We start from the raw sequence: 19,633 nt of genomic DNA on the forward strand, positions 1-19,633 counted from the left end.
TAAAGGCGGCTGTCAATGTTTCAATATTGTGTATATCTTCTATTTATTTATTTTTGTAATAATGATATTTTCCAGATTCAACTAACCAAGTTCAATATCAGAGCATAATACAAAAATTCTGAAGCATATGGCAATTAACATTAGGAGAAAGAAAGATAGTATAATTCAACACTTGCATGTATACAGAGAATACACTAGTACAGAATATGTATGTCATTGTACGTGATATGTGCTTGAAGTGAAAATGCTAAAGTAAAAATCATACTTAGAATATTTAGCACTAGACATTGGCTGATTAAAAATAAAATGAAACACATCATTATCTAATAGTAATTACTAATTAGCAGTTAATAGTAATTGTTTACATGCTTACAAGGAATATTTGGCATTTACACTTAGCACTGGACAATGGATGATAGATTATTCATTAAATTTTAATATGCATACACAACTAGTAATACTTGGCACAGGACGATGGGTGATTGATCAATAAAAAAAATAAACATGCATACACAACTAATAAAATAACCGTAGATATTTTGTCCTGGGGTCCTGTATGTATCCATTGTAGGTGATGTTCTTGTACTGAAGAAATTTCATCCGAATCTGTATTTGCCTTGTTACTGGTTGACAGGGAATAGTGATAGACATACTTATCTCAATAGTTTAATCCAACAATGATATTTATCAAATGCAATGACGAAGTATGATATTAATGAAAACCTAGATATTCTTTAGTGGGTGATCAATCGCTAAACACTAAGGAAAATGAAGAAATATTCATTTCTGTGCAAAATTTCATTTGTAGCAGTAAAATGTTTTAATAATGTCAATATTTGATTAGTTTTCAACACCACTGAGGTTACATCAAATTTTCAAGAATTTAAAGTATCAAAGATGTAATCAACTGAAGTAATTTTTTGTTGAGAAGATAATTCGTTCTTCTTATTATTGTGTGTAATAAATGTCCATTATTTAACGCCAAAATCGTGTTTTAGGAATGGAATAAGTATCTAGCTTTTAGCTTGTTTTCCAATCCTATATGTATAATAATATGATTTGTAATCAGTTAAGTTAATAAGTAGCAAGAAAAATAGCGATATTTAGCCATGTTGATAAGGGTTATCGTATAGTAGTAAATGGCCAGATGTGTGGTTTTGTTTTGCATTTTTAATCATTTAAAAAAGTAAAATATCTATAATATATATACGTTGTTGTACTATAGCTGTCTTCTGATATCTAGTTGATGAAAATGGTATATGGTATGTAAAAATGGATTTAATAGTAATGAAATGAGATGAATTCAAAGTTTCTGTAAAATAGAGGTGAACAACATGTAATGTGGGAGAACACAGGTAAAATCCAGGTAATGTGGGAGAACACAGGTAAAATCCAGGTAAGGTATATATGAAGCAGACTATAATGACTGTCACAACATACATGTACCTGTCCCTACATGTACGTTATTTTTAAAAAGTGGGAGAAAGGAGAACACACCAAATTACTGGACCCCCCCCTTTCAAATTCCTGGATCCGCGCCTGCAGCAATAAATATTAATTCTTTTAAAAATAAGTTGGATAATCAGTGGCAAAAATCAAGAACCAGAACATAGAGAACAATATACATGTAACCGGATAGAGTATATATTAAGTCTAACTGGCAGGTTTTGAAATCGGTTACAGGTAGAGAAAAAAGTCTAATAAATAACACCAATTTATGTTCACTCAAACTTGAAAGTGAGCAATTTCCCAATTTAGGAATGCACGATGGGTGTTTCATTATAGAAGTTGCGTACATGTATTACAGCCAGTGACAAATAGCCGGGCGCACGCGCGATGAACTATTTGATCTCTATAAAAACTTCCGGGATGGAAAAAACATAAGATCCCATATGTTTGCGGCTTGTTGACAGGATGATGCTCATTGTGACAATGAAGTTGGACGATCGCCATGCTTGAGTGTTTGTTGACCTGTTCCGCATCGCTGAGCTTGTCAACGTGGGTCTGTCATTTAGAATACGTGAGGCTACTGTGGACTTTCAGTTTGTCAGCTAGCACAACACGCACATAGATAACAGAGGAGTTATACAAGCTGATATCTGGAATGTAGAATACACCAGACTGACAGTCTAAAAATTCGGGTAAGTTTTTTCTTTTTTTTTCCTATTTCAATCCGTCATTTTAGATATCCTGCAATTTTAATTAAACATGTAAGCTTATAATCTACTGTTGTTAATTTGTTATATATTAATCAAATTAATGTTATAAGAGTAGAGCTATTTGGCATGCTCATTTTTGCTTTCCTAAGACTGCGTTGTCACATATCTGAATATTTGTCAAGTTTAGTTAGTAAGTATTATGATTCGCATACAATTATTGAGGTATGCAAGTTTAGTAAGTTAACAAGTATATACATTTTGTATATATATATTATGATTCAATTCGCATACAATTATATCTGGTATTTATATATAATTAGCACCTGAGTTAAAATCCTTTATCAATGATACATACCTTACTGTCAGTATAGCATATATAAATTATATTGCTGAAATTGGATTTTAACATGGGGTTGTTAATAACTGTGTTTGATTTAATTACCACATGGATAATTTAAACTAGTATGAGGATTTGTTTTATGAAGATTCCATAAAAACTAACACTAAAACTACCTACACGTTTAATTTTACCCTGCTTCTTTAAATAAATAAAATGGTTTATAAGAACAGTGGGTTCGATATTGTACCACAGACTTATTAGTTTGATATAGATACAATAACACACTGACAAACATTCATTCATCAATCTGAATTCTAGCCAATTGGGCAGCTTTGCTTTTTTGGCATAGTTCTAGTTCCACATTTACAATTTCTGTTTAAAACAACTTGTCCGGAATTTCTGAAAACTTACTCAATAATTATATATGATATAACAATGTATATCGATGCAGATCAATACGCCACCAGGTAACTGTAAAATCTAAATGTGTTATTATTAACATCACGATTCATCAGATTAAGAATCAGTGTCATTTTCAATGGTGTTTAGCATTATTTAACGGTTTTGTATGTATATGTACAATGACAGCCAGCATTGGTCAGATATTTCAATTTGCCTCCTATTCCATTCCTTAACTTTTAAAAGAGAATAATGGGCATTTGTGACCTATGTATATATGTATAATTAACTACCTGTAGTTACACACAAAATGGATTTCAAGTGATGTGTATTGTTATCATATTCTTATTGCTGATCATCTCCATATATACAGTGTTCATGTTTATCAAACTATATAAAGTTCTACAATGTTGTGTGAATGTTTACTGTAATATATCCTTATACTGTGTTCTGATTTGAAGTGGTGTCAACATGTACACTCATCACAAATTTACTTGTTTTCTTGTGTAAGCTTAATTAGGTTGAAACAAATACTTCATATTTACAATGTTTGCGCTGTAGAAGTGTTGTCTTTCTTGAGTTGAGAGAAAATGGTACCTTGGTCTTAAATTCATATATGTATCGACTGAAAATCAGAAATGTTGACATATTCAGGCCTCATATGTATTTTTGCCCTGTTTTTCAGCTGAAAACAGGATGTAAATGTGAACCCTGAGCCAAACTATCAACCTACCAAGACTTATGTTATTTTCACAAAATTAGCAAGCCATCAAGAATATCTTGCACATATGTTAATGACACTGCCTTTTCCCCCTAATTTAAGCAGGCAGAGCCTGTTTTAAATTTCATGTAGAAAACAACATTGCTCAAGTTTGACTATTTTGTGAGGTTTATTATGTATGCATAACAAACTATGAAATCTGTCAAAAGTGGTCTCTCTGATAAATAAATGTTTTGAATCCAACCAGAAACTTATAAAAAATAATAAAATAATTCAAGTGATATGAAATGTCAACTTTTATAAGTTTGCAATATTTTAGATTTAATTCATTCAAGATGTTGTGAATTACCACCATTTAATGTAATATTTTAGATTTAATTCATGCAAGATGTTGTGAATTACCACCATTTAAAAACAAAAGTGATTATAAGTCATGGTTGATGAATGGCTTCTAATTTTTAAAGAAAATATCTTAGAGATTTAAATGTCTTTAAATGTGAAAAAGGTAACATTATATATGTATTAGGAAATTAATTGCACATGAATATGTTTATTTTGTCAGGTAGATGATGTTAATTGTATGGTTTTGTCCTTTACATATGTTTTCTTATCATCACCTGGATCCTGTACAAATGTAATAATGAAACAATGTGAATTGTTACTCGTTAGGTGTTACATGCCATTTACAAACCTTGTCAAAAATTGTAACAAAGGATGATGATGATCCCCAATACTTCTACTCCAATTTCCTTAATGATGATGATGATGATGATGATGTGTGATGATGATGATGATGATGATCCCCATCGGTGATAAAATTACTCATATGTAAAAAAAATGATAATTGTACTGTTCACAGTATTAGGTTCATTTATAATTAATATATATATATAAACACCAGTACAGGTATTAAAAAGAACAGTCAAATGTTATTGTCCTATAAAGGTAAAAATTTACTCTATGAGTAAATTACTGTACAGAAATGATTGCTCCTATTGCAGCATCAGTCTGTATAAATATACTGTATTGTGTTGAAATGTATCCTGCATAGAACAGTACAACCTCAAATGCTATACAAATGTAAGATAGAGAGGAGAAAGAGAGGAGCGGCAACTGCTTTGTAACTGACTATGTAACATTAAAATTGACCTTATTTAGGATTTACTTTCAAGGTTATATACAATATCTTAAATAAGCCAATAGCAACAAACAAAGGACTTCCATATTAAAATTTACTGTAGCAATCACTTTCAAGCTGTACATATATATATGTATACTGCAATGGAACAGCTGTAAATAACTAATAACAACAAACATCTACCAAACGAATCACATTCAAAGGCTAGCTAGACCATAATTTAGCCCACAATAGACAACCAGTAACATATATAACTAGGTCCCAGAATCAATACTATTAATGTAATGATCTGGTATATACCAGGAACTTTCTGTGTATTCCTCATAACGGGGCAATATCAACGACTCGATATCTCTTCTACATGACATACCATGGCCAATTCTAAGGCATGCTTTAATTTGTACCTGGTGAAGTAAATATGATTTGTGAATAGATCACACTCATAATGAGTTGGTAATAACAAAAACATATCTTTTACTTCCTGGATTATATAGAGAAATAAATTGTGGGTTGTTTCTAGTTTTTTTTTAGGAAAATGTAATATTAACCTGAAGTTGACATTAACAGATATGACATTTGTATACATATTCCTAACCTCCTCTTAGAATGTTTTATCTGGTGAATCTGATTAAAGTGATGAATATAATTGCGGTATACAGCCAGTTTTTTTTACATCAGGAAGCAACCCACTCACTAACAAAGCTAATGCTAAATAACCTGTTTGGAGTACTTGTCACTAGTTATTCCATGTATAAGGAAGTATGTTTTGTATGTGTCGGTTCCTAACTCCACTGTATATAGTTGCTTTGATGAAATTCTTATTATAATACAAGGAAGAAGACAAAATCTCCTTTTATTTGTAAATGAAGTTTGTTTAAATTGCTTGATTTTCCTGATTGGACATGTCGAAGAAACCAGATTTATTGACTTAGCTATGAGGTGTTTACCTGCTGGGCTATAAATTAGGTTATCATTGTAGACATAGGTGTATGTTTTAGTTGTTGATGTTTGAACACGTTATTGTCAGCCAATTGTAACTTAAAACAAAATCAAGGTCATGTCTCTAATTCCTGGTGTTTTACAGTTCTCCTGGAGCCAATTTTCTTTTTTTTCTATGATAATTTGAACCAGTTTCCTTGTAAGCCCACTTGTTTAATTTGATCAAGACATCAGAACTCAATCCAGCTATTATTATATTTCCTTTATTCATGTCAAATGTATTATTTTTCTTGTTTGAAATATATTTCTATTTACTCAGGAACCTGAAATAGACACACCTCCATGTGTTTAGTAGGACTTTGGTATAATACCTGACATGAAATGTGTATATAGATTTTGGAGATTACTGCAATTAAATTCCAGGTAGCTAATAGACTTGCTTCTTCAAATTCCTAAGTTTGTAATTCAGTGCTTGATCAGGTCACTACCAATATTACCTCAATTGTTTGACTGGTCTGGTTTCTTTGCTGAACATTTTCAGTACCTTTAATTTGCTATCTGAGGATGTCTATGAACATTGGCCCTCAGGGGTAAATGGTTGCTGCTGTATGCCGTCAACCTTAAAGCTGACTTGCTGGAAATCACGCTGGCTGAATTAAACGTGTCACCTGACCAGATAGGCAGGTGCTGATTGAGATGCTGTTTGTTGATGGGCTGTCCTAATGGAACAGGCCTATACTGTATTCACTCTTTATAGTAACCTTGTTTTCACAACACATTTTGATTTTATTTTCTTTATACGCATATAAAGTTATTATCCCTCGCCCAACAAATTTGGCGGGGGATATATACAAATGGGTTCTGTCTGTCTAGATTCACTTTCCGCACCATATCTTTTGAAGGAATGATTGGATTTTGATGAAACTTGCTTGGCAGACTTTTTCCTAAATCCCTCACTCAAGTTCGATTATTGGCATATTCTGCACCTATTTAATGATGCTGCTGTGATCTGATTGGTTGATTGCTTTCCGCATGATTTTTTTGAAGGAATGATCAGATTTTGATGAAACTTGCTTGGTAGCCTTATTACCTAAACCCCTCACTCAAGTTTGATTATCGTTATATTCTGTGCATATTTAATGAGGCTGCTGTACGTGTTCTGATTGGCTGATTGCTTTCCGCACGATATTTTTGGAGGAATGATTGGATTTTGAGGAAACTTGCTTGGTAGACTTGCTACTAATTATGTTGATTACTTTCACAGGAACTTGGTGGCTAAACAAAAATACATGTAATGATTCTAAATGCTTTGTCATGTGTTTCATGTTTTTATGCATGTTGCCCACTTCAATTTCATGTAATACAATATTTGCATGGGCTGGCCATGGGGATCTTGACGACTATGTCCTTGTAATATTCTACAATGACCAATTACTCTTGATGTTGTTATTAATGGAATAGGACCGTGTATGAGTTTATCAGGACTGTAGGAATCGAAATACTAGGATCAAATTGTTTTGGTAAAAAACATGAATTTTCATTATATTTTGAAAACTGGCAGTTACTTCTTTGTTAGATTTCAAGTTGACCCGAAATTTTGTACACACCTTAAAAAACAACGTTCTCGTGAAAACATAACCTTTGCCTTATTCATTGAGATTTTATTTGAATTTTCACAGAACATTTTACAGAAAGCATTTATTCCAGCAAAAGTGATACATACCGGGTATTATTCTGTGGAATTCTTGGTATTGATTACTCACGTTCCTTAATGATACTTTTTTTAACTATACAGTGTTTCAGTTGTTATCTATCAAAAACCATTCGCAATATCATTAAGCAAACACATTTATGATTACTGATAACTTAAAATGAAATGTAGGAATGATGTTGACCGTAGTGGTGAAGTCTGGAGTTAGAGCTTGAGCTACAACTGCTAACTTTGACTTAATTGTGAATGTGAATGTACTGCTAAGGTCGTGGACAGTACAGTAATAAATTGTCACCACACCTCTCACGCCATGCTTATACTGTATATCATTGTCCATCCTCTAATGTTGGCATCTAGCTATAGTTCTATACCTAAATCAGAATTATGTTCTTGAAAGATCTCTCAAAATTTTCGGATTGTTCAGTGCATGCTTCAGCCATTGATTTTTTTAATGTTCTCTTTTAAAAGTTTTTTGTTAATTCCTAATTGGCTGATGCTTTATCAGGGATGCCATGTTAAACTTTATGAAAGGTGTACTGTACGTGTAGCTATCATTTCTGATGGTTAGTAACACTAGATGGTTGTAGTAAGAGGTACTTATATATCTCAGGGATCATGTAATCCTTTGGCTTTGGTACGTACAGACTGTTTAAAGCTATTACACATATCAAATCTCATACATCAAACTTTAACAGATTATGCAAATTACCATTTACGTGTACTGGTATATGTACACACACAATTATATGCATGTATGTTGTGGAAAACAAGACAAAAGCTGGAATTAGTGAAATTATCATTCATTGCAATTCTTTAAGCACCAAAAGCAAATAATAAAAAAAAAAAAATAGATCAAGAATATAATACAACTAAAAATGAAGTCATATTAATTGTTCTTTAACCTTATCACAAATTGGTTTAGAAATAAAATCCTGTGTATATGAATGGCTATATATATACGCTTAGAACAGAGGGTCGCTAAATAGAGATGGTCGCTTGGACAGATTCGACTGTAGTATGAATCTATACTGATGAAACCGTTGGCACATTTGTCAGTTAGCCAAATTAAAAGTCCATACAAACATTGCAGGTGAAACAACCTCAAAAAAGTTTTTGTCTTTGATTGACATCTCATGCAGTGAACTTGGATGATGAGGATGTAATTGGACCTGTCTCCCGATACTTCATCAGTAAATCAGCATTATCTAGGGTTAACATTGTAATCCACCTTTGGCATTGCTGTGCTTCACTCTGAGTAAAAATAACATCTCTTGGTATTGTTGATGAACACATAACTATTTTAAGACTAAATCTTTCATACATAAAAGGACAAGAATGAGAAAATGATTCCAGTAGAGATTAGACGCTCGCATCACAGATCTCAGATAATATAGAAACCATTGATTTAATGCTAAGTTGTTCGAGATATACACTTTAAAGGATTAGGATTGGCCATGTTGTCTGTTGTGTTGTAGGAGTGAGAGACAGTATACAGGATTGGCCATGTTGTCTGTTGTGTTGTAGGAGAGAGAGACAGTATACAGGATTGGCCATGTTGTCTGTTGTGTTGTAGGAGAGAGAGACAGTATACAGGATTGGCCATGTTGTCTGTTGTGTTGTAGGAGTGAGAGACAGTATATAGGATTGGCCATGTTGTCTGTTGAGTTGTAGGAGAGACAGTATACAGGATTGGCCATGTTGTCTGTTGTGTTGTAGGAGAGAGACAGTATATAAGATTGGCCATGCTGTCTGTTGTGTTGTAGGAGAGAGAGACAGTATACAGGATTGGCCATGTTGTCTGTTGTGTTGTAGGAGAGAGAGACAGTATACAGGATTGGCCATGTTGTCTGTTGTGTTGTAGGAGAGAGAGACAGTATACAGGATTGGCCATGTTGTCTGTTGTGTTGTAGGAGAGAGAGACAGTATATAGGATTGGCCATGTTGTCTGTTGAGTTGTAGGAGAGAGAGAGACAGTATACAGGATTGGCCATGTTGTCTGTTGTGTTGTAGGAGAGATAGACAGTATATAGGATTGGCCATGTTGTCTGTTGTGTTGTAGGAGAGAGAGACAGTATACAGGATTGGCCATGTTGTCTGTTGTGTTGTAGGAGAGATAGACAGTATATAGGATTGGCCATGTTGTCTGTTGTGTTGTAGGAGAGATAGACAGTATACAGGATTGGCCATGTTGTCTGTTGTGTTGTAGGAGAGATAGACAGTATACAGGATTGGCCATGTTGTCTGTTGTATTGTAGGAGAGAGAGAGACAGTATATAGGATTGGCCATGTTGTCTGTTGTGTTGTAGGAGAGATAGACAGTATACAGGATTGGCCATGTTGTCTGTTGTGTTGTAGGAGAGATAGACAGTATACAGGATTGGCCATGTTGTCTGTTGTATTGTAGGAGAGAGAGAGACAGTATATAGGATTGGCCATGTTGTCTGTTGAGTTGTAGGAGAGACAGTATATAGGATTGGCCATGTTGTCTGTTAATTGTGTTGTAGGAGAGAGAGAGAGAGACAGTATATAGGATTGGCCATGTTGTCTGTTGTGTTGTAGGAGAGAGAGAGACAGTATATAAGATTGGCCATGTTGTCTGTTGAGTTGTAGGGGAGAGACAGTATATAGGATTGGCCATGTTGTCTGTTGAGTTGTAGGAGAGAGAGAGACAGTATATAGGATTGGCCATGTTGTCTGTTGAGTTGTAGGAGAGAGAGAGACAGTATATAGGATTGGCCATGTTGTCTGTTGAGTTGTAGGAGAGAGAGACAGTTTATAGGATTGGCCATGTTGTCTGTTGAGTTGGAATCACTTTGAGGGTACAATTACAGTTGATGTTTCAGGCCTAAAATTAGGATGTTTTTGTGCAAGTTCCAACATAGAGACGCTAATACAATGTTCCAGTGATATTTGTTGTCATAAAAATAAAGAAACCCAGTTAAATATGAAGCAAGTAAACAATTCTAGCTCCCAGTTGCGCATGGGTGAACATTCTGGAATAATTTTCCCTGAAGGCCATTAATATGTTTGGATTTTGTCAGTTATTGTCACCAGACATATTACTTATGTTTTACCAAGATGTTTTCATAGACAATACAGCAACCCTACTGGTACACAGCAATATTTTATTGTCGTGATTGATAGCACTTTTAAAAACTATTTGTGGAATTCCTGGTAAGTGTCATCAGCAAATGAATTATCAGGAAGGCTGTCTGTGACAGGTACACTGTATATATATATATAGAATCAAGTTGAAATGTCCATGTGATGGTAAATAATAATAAAATAAAAAGTCAAACACAGATCTGCTGTCTGTGTTTGACTTTTTATTTTAGTATTTATATATATATATATAGTTCAACTTGATGATGACATTGTATATCGCTTAAAAACGTAAACATAAATGACACAACAAGACAATTCCGGTTGAATATCGCTAACGTTTTCAAGCCGTGTATCGGCTATCTTCAGGCGATTACTTTTTAATGCTTAGTAACAACATTATGACATAATACAATCAATAACATAATGGGGAGGTAGTAATTACGTTACTGTATTTTAAGGTGTAACGACGCCAATTTCTAACCATAGCACTATATATATATATATGCATCCTTGTATTACAGGAACTTATTTGTTGATAGATAACAGAAATACCAACATGTCAAAACAACATCACATTTAAATGTTCTTTACACAGTTGAAGAAACTCAGGAAACTTCAAAACAAAATTGTCACATTTTTTTAGCTCATGCAATGGCTTAAAATGTCACTGAGCTTATGACATGGTGCAGTCCCTCTGTCCGTCCAACTTTTCATAAAAATCGCTACTAGTCATGAACAACTCATTAGTGGTCATGGATTTTTACCAAATTTGGTCTGAAGCATCTCAAATGGATGAAAGGGAACCAGTTTTGTATAAATGATGGGTCTGAACCCAGGGGACCGAGGAGCATTGGGCTCTATAAGGAAAATTTGGTAAATTTTCTAAAAATCCTTCTTCAGTAGGATTGAAAGGATTTGGTGGTAGGGATCCAGTAAGGGATATAGGAAATTCTTTAAAATCCTTTGAATGGGTGGTTTGGTCCATATTTGTCCTGAAGCAGTCAACAGTTGTCTGAGGGGTGGGATGTAGTATGAGAAATATAGCAAATTATTTAAAATTCTTATTTTGTGGAAATGAAGAGATTGGGTCCATACGTGGACTGAAGGATCCTTGGGGTGAAGAGGCTTCAATTTTGTATACCGGTAAAACACACAATCTCAGGGACTATTTATACAGTAGGAACTGAGGGACTAGTTATACAGTAGGTACTGATCAGGGACTATTTATACAGTAGGAACTGAGGGACTAGTTATACAGTAGGTACTGATCAGGGACTATTTATACAGTAGGAACTGAGGGACTATTTATACAGTAGGTACTGAGGGGCTATTTATACAGTAGGTACTGAGGGACTATTTATACAGTAGGTACTGAGGGGCTAGTTATACAGTAGGTACATGAGGGACTATTTATACAGTAGGTACTGAGGGACTATTTATACAGTAGGAACTGAGGTTCTATTTATACAGTAGGTACTGAGGGGCTATTTATACAGTAGGTACTGAGGGACTATTTATACAGTAGGTACTGAGGGACTATTTATACAGTAGGTACTGAGGGGCTATACTGAGGGACTATTTATACAGTAGGTACTGAGGGACTAGTTATACAGTAGGTACTGAGGGGCTATTTATACAGTAGGTACTGAGGGACTATTTATACAGTAGGTACTGAGGGACTATTTATACAGTAGGTACTGAGGGTCTATTTATACAGTAGGTACTGAGGGGCTAGTTATACAGTAGGTACTGAGGGACTATTTATACAGTAGGTACTGAGGGACTATTTATACAGTAGGTACTGAGGGGACTATTTATACAGTAGGTACTGAGGGGCTAGTTATACAGTAGGTACTGAGGGACTATTTATACAGTAGGTACTGAGGGACTAGTTATACAGTAGGTACTGAGGGGCTAGTTATACAGTAGGTACTGAGGGACTATTTATACAGTAGGTACTGAGGGACTATTTATACAGTAGGTACTGAGGGGCTATTTATACAGTAGGTACTGAGGGACTATTTATACAGTAGGTACTGAGGGACTATTTATACAGTAGGTACTGAGGGACTATTTATACAGTAGGTACTGAGGGGCTAGTTATACAGTAGGTACTGAGGGACTATTTATACAGTAGGTACTGAGGGACTATTTATACAGTAGGTACTGAGGTTCTATTTATACAGTAGGTACTGAGGGGACTATTTATACAGTAGGTACTGAGGGACTATTTATACAGTAGGTACTGAGGGACTATTTATACAGTAGGTACTGAGGTTCTATTTATACAGTAGGTACTGAGGGACTATTTATACAGTAGGTACTGAGGGGCTATTTATACAGTAGGTACTGAGGGACTATTTATACAGTAGGTACTGAGGGGCTAGTTATACAGTAGGTACTGAGGGACTATTTATACAGTAGGTACTGAGGGACTATTTATACAGTAGGTACTGAGGTTCTATTTATACAGTAGGTACTGAGGGGCTATTTATACAGTAGGTACTGAGGGACTATTTATACAGTAGGTACTGAGGGACTATTTATACAGTAGGTACTGAGGGACTATTTATACAGTAGGTACTGAGGGACTATTTATACAGTAGGTACTGAGGGGCTATTTATACAGTAGGTACTGAGGTTCTATTTATACAGTAGGTACTGAGGGACTATACTGAGGGACTATTTATACAGTAGGTACTGAGGTTCTATTTATACAGTAGGTACTGAGGGACTATTTATACAGTAGGTACTGAGGGACTATTTATACAGTAGGTACTGAGGTTCTATTTATACAGTAGGTACTGATCAGGGGCTAGTTATACAGTAGGTACTGAGGGACTATTTATACAGTAGGTACTGAGGTTCTATTTATACAGTAGGTACTGATCAGGGGCTAGTTATACAGTAGGTACTGAGGGACTATTTATACAGTAGGTACTGAGGGACTATTTATACAGTAGGTACTGAGGTTCTATTTATACAGTAGGTACTGAGGGGCTAGTTATACAGTAGGTACTGAGGGTCTATTTATACAGTAGGTACTGAGGGTCTAGTTATACAGTAGGTACTGAGGGGCTAGTTATACAGTAGGTACTGAGGGTCTATTTATACAGTAGGTACTGAGGGTCTATTTATACAGTAGGTACTGAGGGTCTATTTATACAGTAGGTACTGATCAGGGGCTAGTTATACAGTAGGTACTGAGGGGACTAGTTATACAGTAGGTACTGAGGGGCTATTTATACAGTAGGTACTGAGGGGCTAGTTATACAGTAGGTACTGAGGGGCTAGTTATACAGTAGGTACTGAGGTTCTATTTATACAGTAGGTACTGAAGTTCTATTTATACAGTAGGTACTGAGGTTCTATTTATACAGTAGGTACTGATCAGGGGCTAGTTATACAGTAGGTACTGAGGGACTATTTATACAGTAGGTACTGAGGGGCTAGTTATACAGTAGGTACTGAGGGGCTAGTTATACAGTAGGTACTGAGGGACTATTTATACAGTAGGTACTGAGGTTCTATTTATACAGTAGGTACTGATCAGGGGCTAGTTATACAGTAGGTACTGAGGGGCTAGTTATACAGTAGGTACTGAGGGACTATTTATACAGTAGGTACTGAGGTTCTATTTATACAGTAGGTACTGATCAGGGGCTAGTTATACAGTAGGTACTGAGGGGCTAGTTATACAGTAGGTACTGAGGTTCTATTTATACAGTAGGTACTGATCAGGGGCTAGTTATACAGTAGGTACTGAGGGGCTAGTTATACAGTAGGTACTGAGGGACTATTTATACAGTAGGAACTGAGGTTCTATTTATACAGTAGGTACTGATCAGGGGCTAGTTATACAGTAGGTACTGAGGGGCTAGTTATACAGTAGGTACTGAGGGGCTATTTATACAGTAGGTACTGAGGGACTAGTTATACAGTAGGTACTGATGAGGGACTATTTATACAGTAGGTACTGAGGGGCTATTTATACAGTAGGTACTGAGGGACTAGTTATACAGTAGGTACTGATGAGGGACTATTTATACAGTAGGTACTGAGGGGCTAGTTATACAGTAGGTACTGAGGGACTAGTTACACAGTAGGTACTGAGGGACTATTTATACAGTAGGAACTGAGGTTCTATTTATACAGTAGGTACTGAGGTAGTATCAGTAGTATGAGGCTATTAACAGTAGGTACTGAGGGACTATTATACAGTAGGACTGAGGTTCTATTTATACAGTAGGTACTGAGGACTATTTATACAGTAGGTACTGAGGGCTATTTACAGTAGGTACTGAGGTTCTATTTATACAGTAGGTACTGAGGTTCTATTTATACAGTAGGTACTGAGGGACTATACTGAGGGACTATTTATACAGTAGGTACTGAGGGACTATTTATACAGTAGGTACTGAGGGACTATTTATACAGTAGGTACTGAGGAACTAGTTATACAGTAGGTACTGAGGTTCTATTTATACAGTAGGTACTGAGGTTCTATTTATACAGTAGGTACTGAGGGTCTATTTATACAGTAGGTACTGAGGTACTTATACTGAGGGACTATTAGGACAGTAGGTACTGAGGGACTATTTATACAGTAGGTACTGAGGTTCTATTTATACAGTAGGTACTGAGGTTCTATTTATACAGTAGGTACTGAGGTTCTATTTATACAGTAGGTACTGAGGGACTATTTATACAGTAGGTACTGAGGGGCTATTTATACAGTAGGTACTGAGGGACTATTTATACAGTAGGTACTGAGGGACTATTTATACAGTAGGTACTGAGGGACTATTTATACAGTAGGTACTGAGGGACTATTTATACAGTAGGTACTGAGGGACTATTTATACAGTAGGTACTGAGGGACTATTTATACAGTAGGTACTGAGGGACTATTTATACAGTAGGTACTGAGGGGCTATTTATACAGTAGGTACTGAGGGACTATTTATACAGTAGGTACTGAGGGACTATTTATACAGTAGGTACTGAGGGACTATTTATACAGTAGGTACTGAGGGACTATTTATACAGTAGGTACTGAGGGACTCTTTATACAGTAGGTACAGTGTACATGAGGGACTATTTATACAGTAGGTACTGAGGGACTATTTATACAGTAGGTACTGAGGTTCTATTTATACAGTAGGTACTGAGGGGCTATTTATACAGTAGGTAATGAGGGGCTATACTGAGGGGCTATACTGAGAGACTATTTGTACAGTAGGTACTGATGGGCTATACTGATGGACTATTTATACAGTAGGTACTGAGGGTCTATACTGAGGTCCATACTGCCTTAGGTATATACAGTAGGTACTGAGGGTCTATTTCTGAGGTCCATCTACTGCTTAGGTATATACAGTAGGTACTGAGGGTCTATTTCTCTGGTCCATACTGCCTGAGGTATATATATATACAGTAGGTACTGAGGGTCTATTTCTGTGGTCCATAGTACTGCCTCAAGTACATACCGTAGGTACTAAGGGTCTATTTCTGCGGTCCATACTGCCTTAGGTATATACAGTAGGTACTGAGGGTCTATTTCTGAGGTCCATTTACTGCCTTAGGTATATACAGTAGGTACTGAGGGTCTATTTCTGTGGTCCATACTGCCTCAAGTACATACAGTAGGTACTGAGGGTCTATTTCTGCGGTCCATACTGCCTTAGGTATATACAGTAGGTACTAAGGGTCTATTTCTGCGGTCCATACTGCCTCAAGTACATACAGTAGGTACTGAGGGTCTATTTCTGCGGTCCATACTGCCTCAAGTACATACAGTAGGTACTAAGGGTCTATTTCTGCGGTCCATACTGCCTCCGGTATCTTGTAGGTAACTATAGATCACTGTTTGGGAGGGGAGTGCCACATGTATATAGACCATGTATGTTTTGCTACTTTTATTTGATGAAAAAGACTTAACTTCTTCGTCAATGGTTCTTATTGATCGTTGAGAGTTGTGATAAACATGAGCTCTATAGCTAGTATAGACTGCATTGCTAGTACACATGCTTGGTTCCCAGCTCATCACTACTATAGTTGTATTTAATAGCTCATAGCAAGTGTTTTAAACTTTATGTTGAGGTGTATTTCGTGTTGGCCTATGTGATACTCATGGAACCAAGTGTGAACTGTGAAGCCTTACTTAATTGTTTGTTTCCTTACACAGTCAGATAACAACACAGAGAAAAGATGCTTTCACACCTGCTTCATCAATACCTCAGTCTTTTGGGAGCTTTGTTGACCTTGGTAACTGTGGTGACGACCTCAACCTATCATGACTACTGTATTATTGGAGCAGGACCAGGCGGTCTCCAGATGGCATATTTCCTGGAACAAAGCAACAGAGATTATGTCGTCTTTGAACGGGCAAATACAACAGGTACTGTACATTGTTTTGTCCCTCAATTTTACTAACTATAGACTTAAGTGTACAGGTAGTGTACATTGTTTTGTCCCTCAATTTTACTAACTATAGACTAAAGTGTACAAGTACTGTACATTGTTTTGTCCCTCAATTTTACTAACTATAGACTAAAGTGTACAGGTACTGTACATTGTTTTGTCCCTCAATTTTACTAACTATAGACTAAAGTGTATTTTAAAACCTGACCTGTTTGTAAACTGATGTCTGTCTGTCCAGACTTGATACCCTAACTTTGTAAACTGATGTCTGTCTGTCCAGACTTGTTACCCTAACTTTGTAAACTGTACAACTGGATGGAAACGTGCAAGGGATCTTACTGTGGGAGGCACCCATGTGGTCGGGCAGGTTACCCCATACCTTTTTACGTCCGATCAGGGATTCAAACCCCCGCTACCGAGGTGAAAGGCAAGTGTGTTACCACTGTGCCAATCATCCACCCTAACTTTATCATTGATCTAGTTTGTAAGTTGACACCTTGTCTGAGAACACTAGACCTATAGGAAAGGAAGACTTAGACTTATAGAATCTTATATGGCCTCACTTCTCTGGACAGGGATATTTTGACCCGAGTGTAAGATTTTGGCTGGTCAGCACGAGGCTTGCCAAGTGCTAGCCAGCCAAACTCTGACATGAAGGTTGAGATATCCTGGCCTGTCCAAGGTAAAGGCCCATGTTTGATAATTTTTCTCACATACTTAAGAAAGGTAACAAATTGTAAGATGTTGTGAAACCTTTTCATTTCGTCATCATGAATGTCCCATGAAATATTTTTTTTGTGTGCTGAAATTGATGATGTTATCAATTTGTAGCATGGTTATGCCACATAAAATGATGACGTTATGCTATTGTGAATAGCGTCACAGAGCGTGCCAGCTGTCTTTCCCTGGGTAGCTGTAGTGTTACTTGTGTCTGCTGGTGATACTTGTGTAGCCGTAGTGTTACTGTATCCTGTGTCTGCTGGTGATACTTGTGTAGCCGTAGTGTTACTGTATCCTGTGTCTGCTGGTGATACTTGTGTAGCCGTAGTGATAATTGTGTAGCAGTAGTGATACTTGTGTAGCCGTAGTGATACTTGTGTAGCAGTAGTGATACTTGTGTAGCCGTAGTGATACTTGTGTAGCCGTAGTGATACTTGTGTAGCCGTAGTGATACTTGTGTAGCTGTAGTGATACTTGTGTAGCTGTAGTGATACTTGTGTAGCTGTATAGTGATAATTGTGTAGCCGTAGTGTTACTGTATCCTGTGTCTGCTGGTGATACTTGTGTAGCTGTAGTGATACTTGTGTCTGCTGGTGATACTTGTGTAGCCGTAGTGTTACTGTATCCTGTGTCTGCTGGTGATACTTGTGTAGCCGTAGTGATAATTGTGTAGCAGTAGTGATACTTGTGTAGCCGTAGTGATACTTGTGTAGCCGTAGTGATACTTGTGTAGCCGTAGTGATACTTGTGTAGCCGTAGTGATACTTGTGTAGCCGTAGTGATACTTGTGTAGCTGTAGTGATACTTGTGTAGCTGTATAGTGATAATTGTGTAGCCGTAGTGTTACTGTATCCTGTGTCTGCTGGTGATACTTGTGTAGCTGTAGTGATACTTGTGTCTGCTGGTGATACTTGTGTAGCCGTAGTGTTACTGTATCCTGTGTCTGCTGGTGATACTTGTGTAGCTGTAGTGTTACTGTATCCTGTGTCTGCTGGTGATACTTGTGTAGCTGTAGTGATACTTGTGTAGCCATTACATAGTAATAATTGTGTAGCTGTAGTGATACTTGTGTAGCTGTAGTGATACTTGTGTAGCTGTAGTGATAATTGTGTAGCCATAGTGATACTTGTGTAGCCGTAGTGATACTTGTGTAGCTGTAGTGATACTTGTGTAGCCGTAGTGATACTTGTGTAGCTGTAGTGATACTTGTGTAGCTGTAGTGATACTTGTGTAGCAGTAGTGATACTTGTGTAGCTGTAGTGATACTTGTGAAGCCGTAGTGATACTTGTGTAGCCGTAGTGATACTTGTGTAGCCGTAGTGATACTTGTGTAGCCGTAGTGATACTTGTGTAGCCGTAGTGATACTTGTGTAGCCGTAGTGATACTTGTGTAGCCGTAGTGATACTTGTGTAGCCGTAGTGATACTTGTGTAGCCGTAGTGATACTGGTGTAGCCGTAGTGATACTTGTGTAGCCGTAGTGATACTTGTGTAGCCGTAGTGTTACTAAACTGTGAGATTCAATATCAGCCGCAAGGCTTTGTAAGAGAAATCAATTAGTCAGTCTTCTCTGTTATTGATACAATGTATACACTGCAGTTCTGTAATTAATTGGAATATTTATTGATAGAAATACAAAATATCAAATGTATTGATTTTAGATGAGTAAACACCTGTTAACTTATTGATGTGTTGCTTGGGGTGTAAGTTAATATAGTACTTCATAATTTATAACAATAAATTGATTTCAGATTGTTAAAAACATATTTAAACTAAGTAGGAGTATGAATTGATAGGTATACTAAATTTTGCTTTCATATTTTGAAAATGCCCTAAATGAATTTCAGGGTGTAAAAAATAGATATTTTGATTTATTTGATTTAAATAGAGTATTTGTGCATGGCAAATTTACCAAAATCCAGTTCATTTCAGTACTCACACAAGTTTGAAAAATGGATGCCCTTCATTGGGTAACTGGT

At 36.3% G+C, this 19,633-nt stretch overlaps 1 protein-coding gene across 1 annotated transcript in view; it reads left to right on the plus strand.

Moving 5' to 3' along the window:
• The first annotated feature begins 1,845 nt into the window (after nt 1–1,845).
• Nucleotides 1,846–19,633, plus strand: part of LOC117329616 (FAD-dependent oxidoreductase domain-containing protein 2-like) — a 63,788-nt gene continuing 46,000 nt past the window's right edge. The window contains exons 1-2 of the mRNA XM_033887642.1: nt 1,846–2,141; nt 16,700–16,912. Coding sequence (XP_033743533.1) covers nt 16,723–16,912 — 190 coding nt within the window. The 5' untranslated portion in view covers nt 1,846–2,141; nt 16,700–16,722. The remainder of the gene's footprint in view (nt 2,142–16,699; nt 16,913–19,633) is intronic.

This window comes from Pecten maximus, chromosome 1, assembly GCF_902652985.1.
Source record: "Pecten maximus chromosome 1, xPecMax1.1, whole genome shotgun sequence".
NCBI lineage: Eukaryota > Metazoa > Mollusca > Bivalvia > Pectinida > Pectinidae > Pecten > Pecten maximus.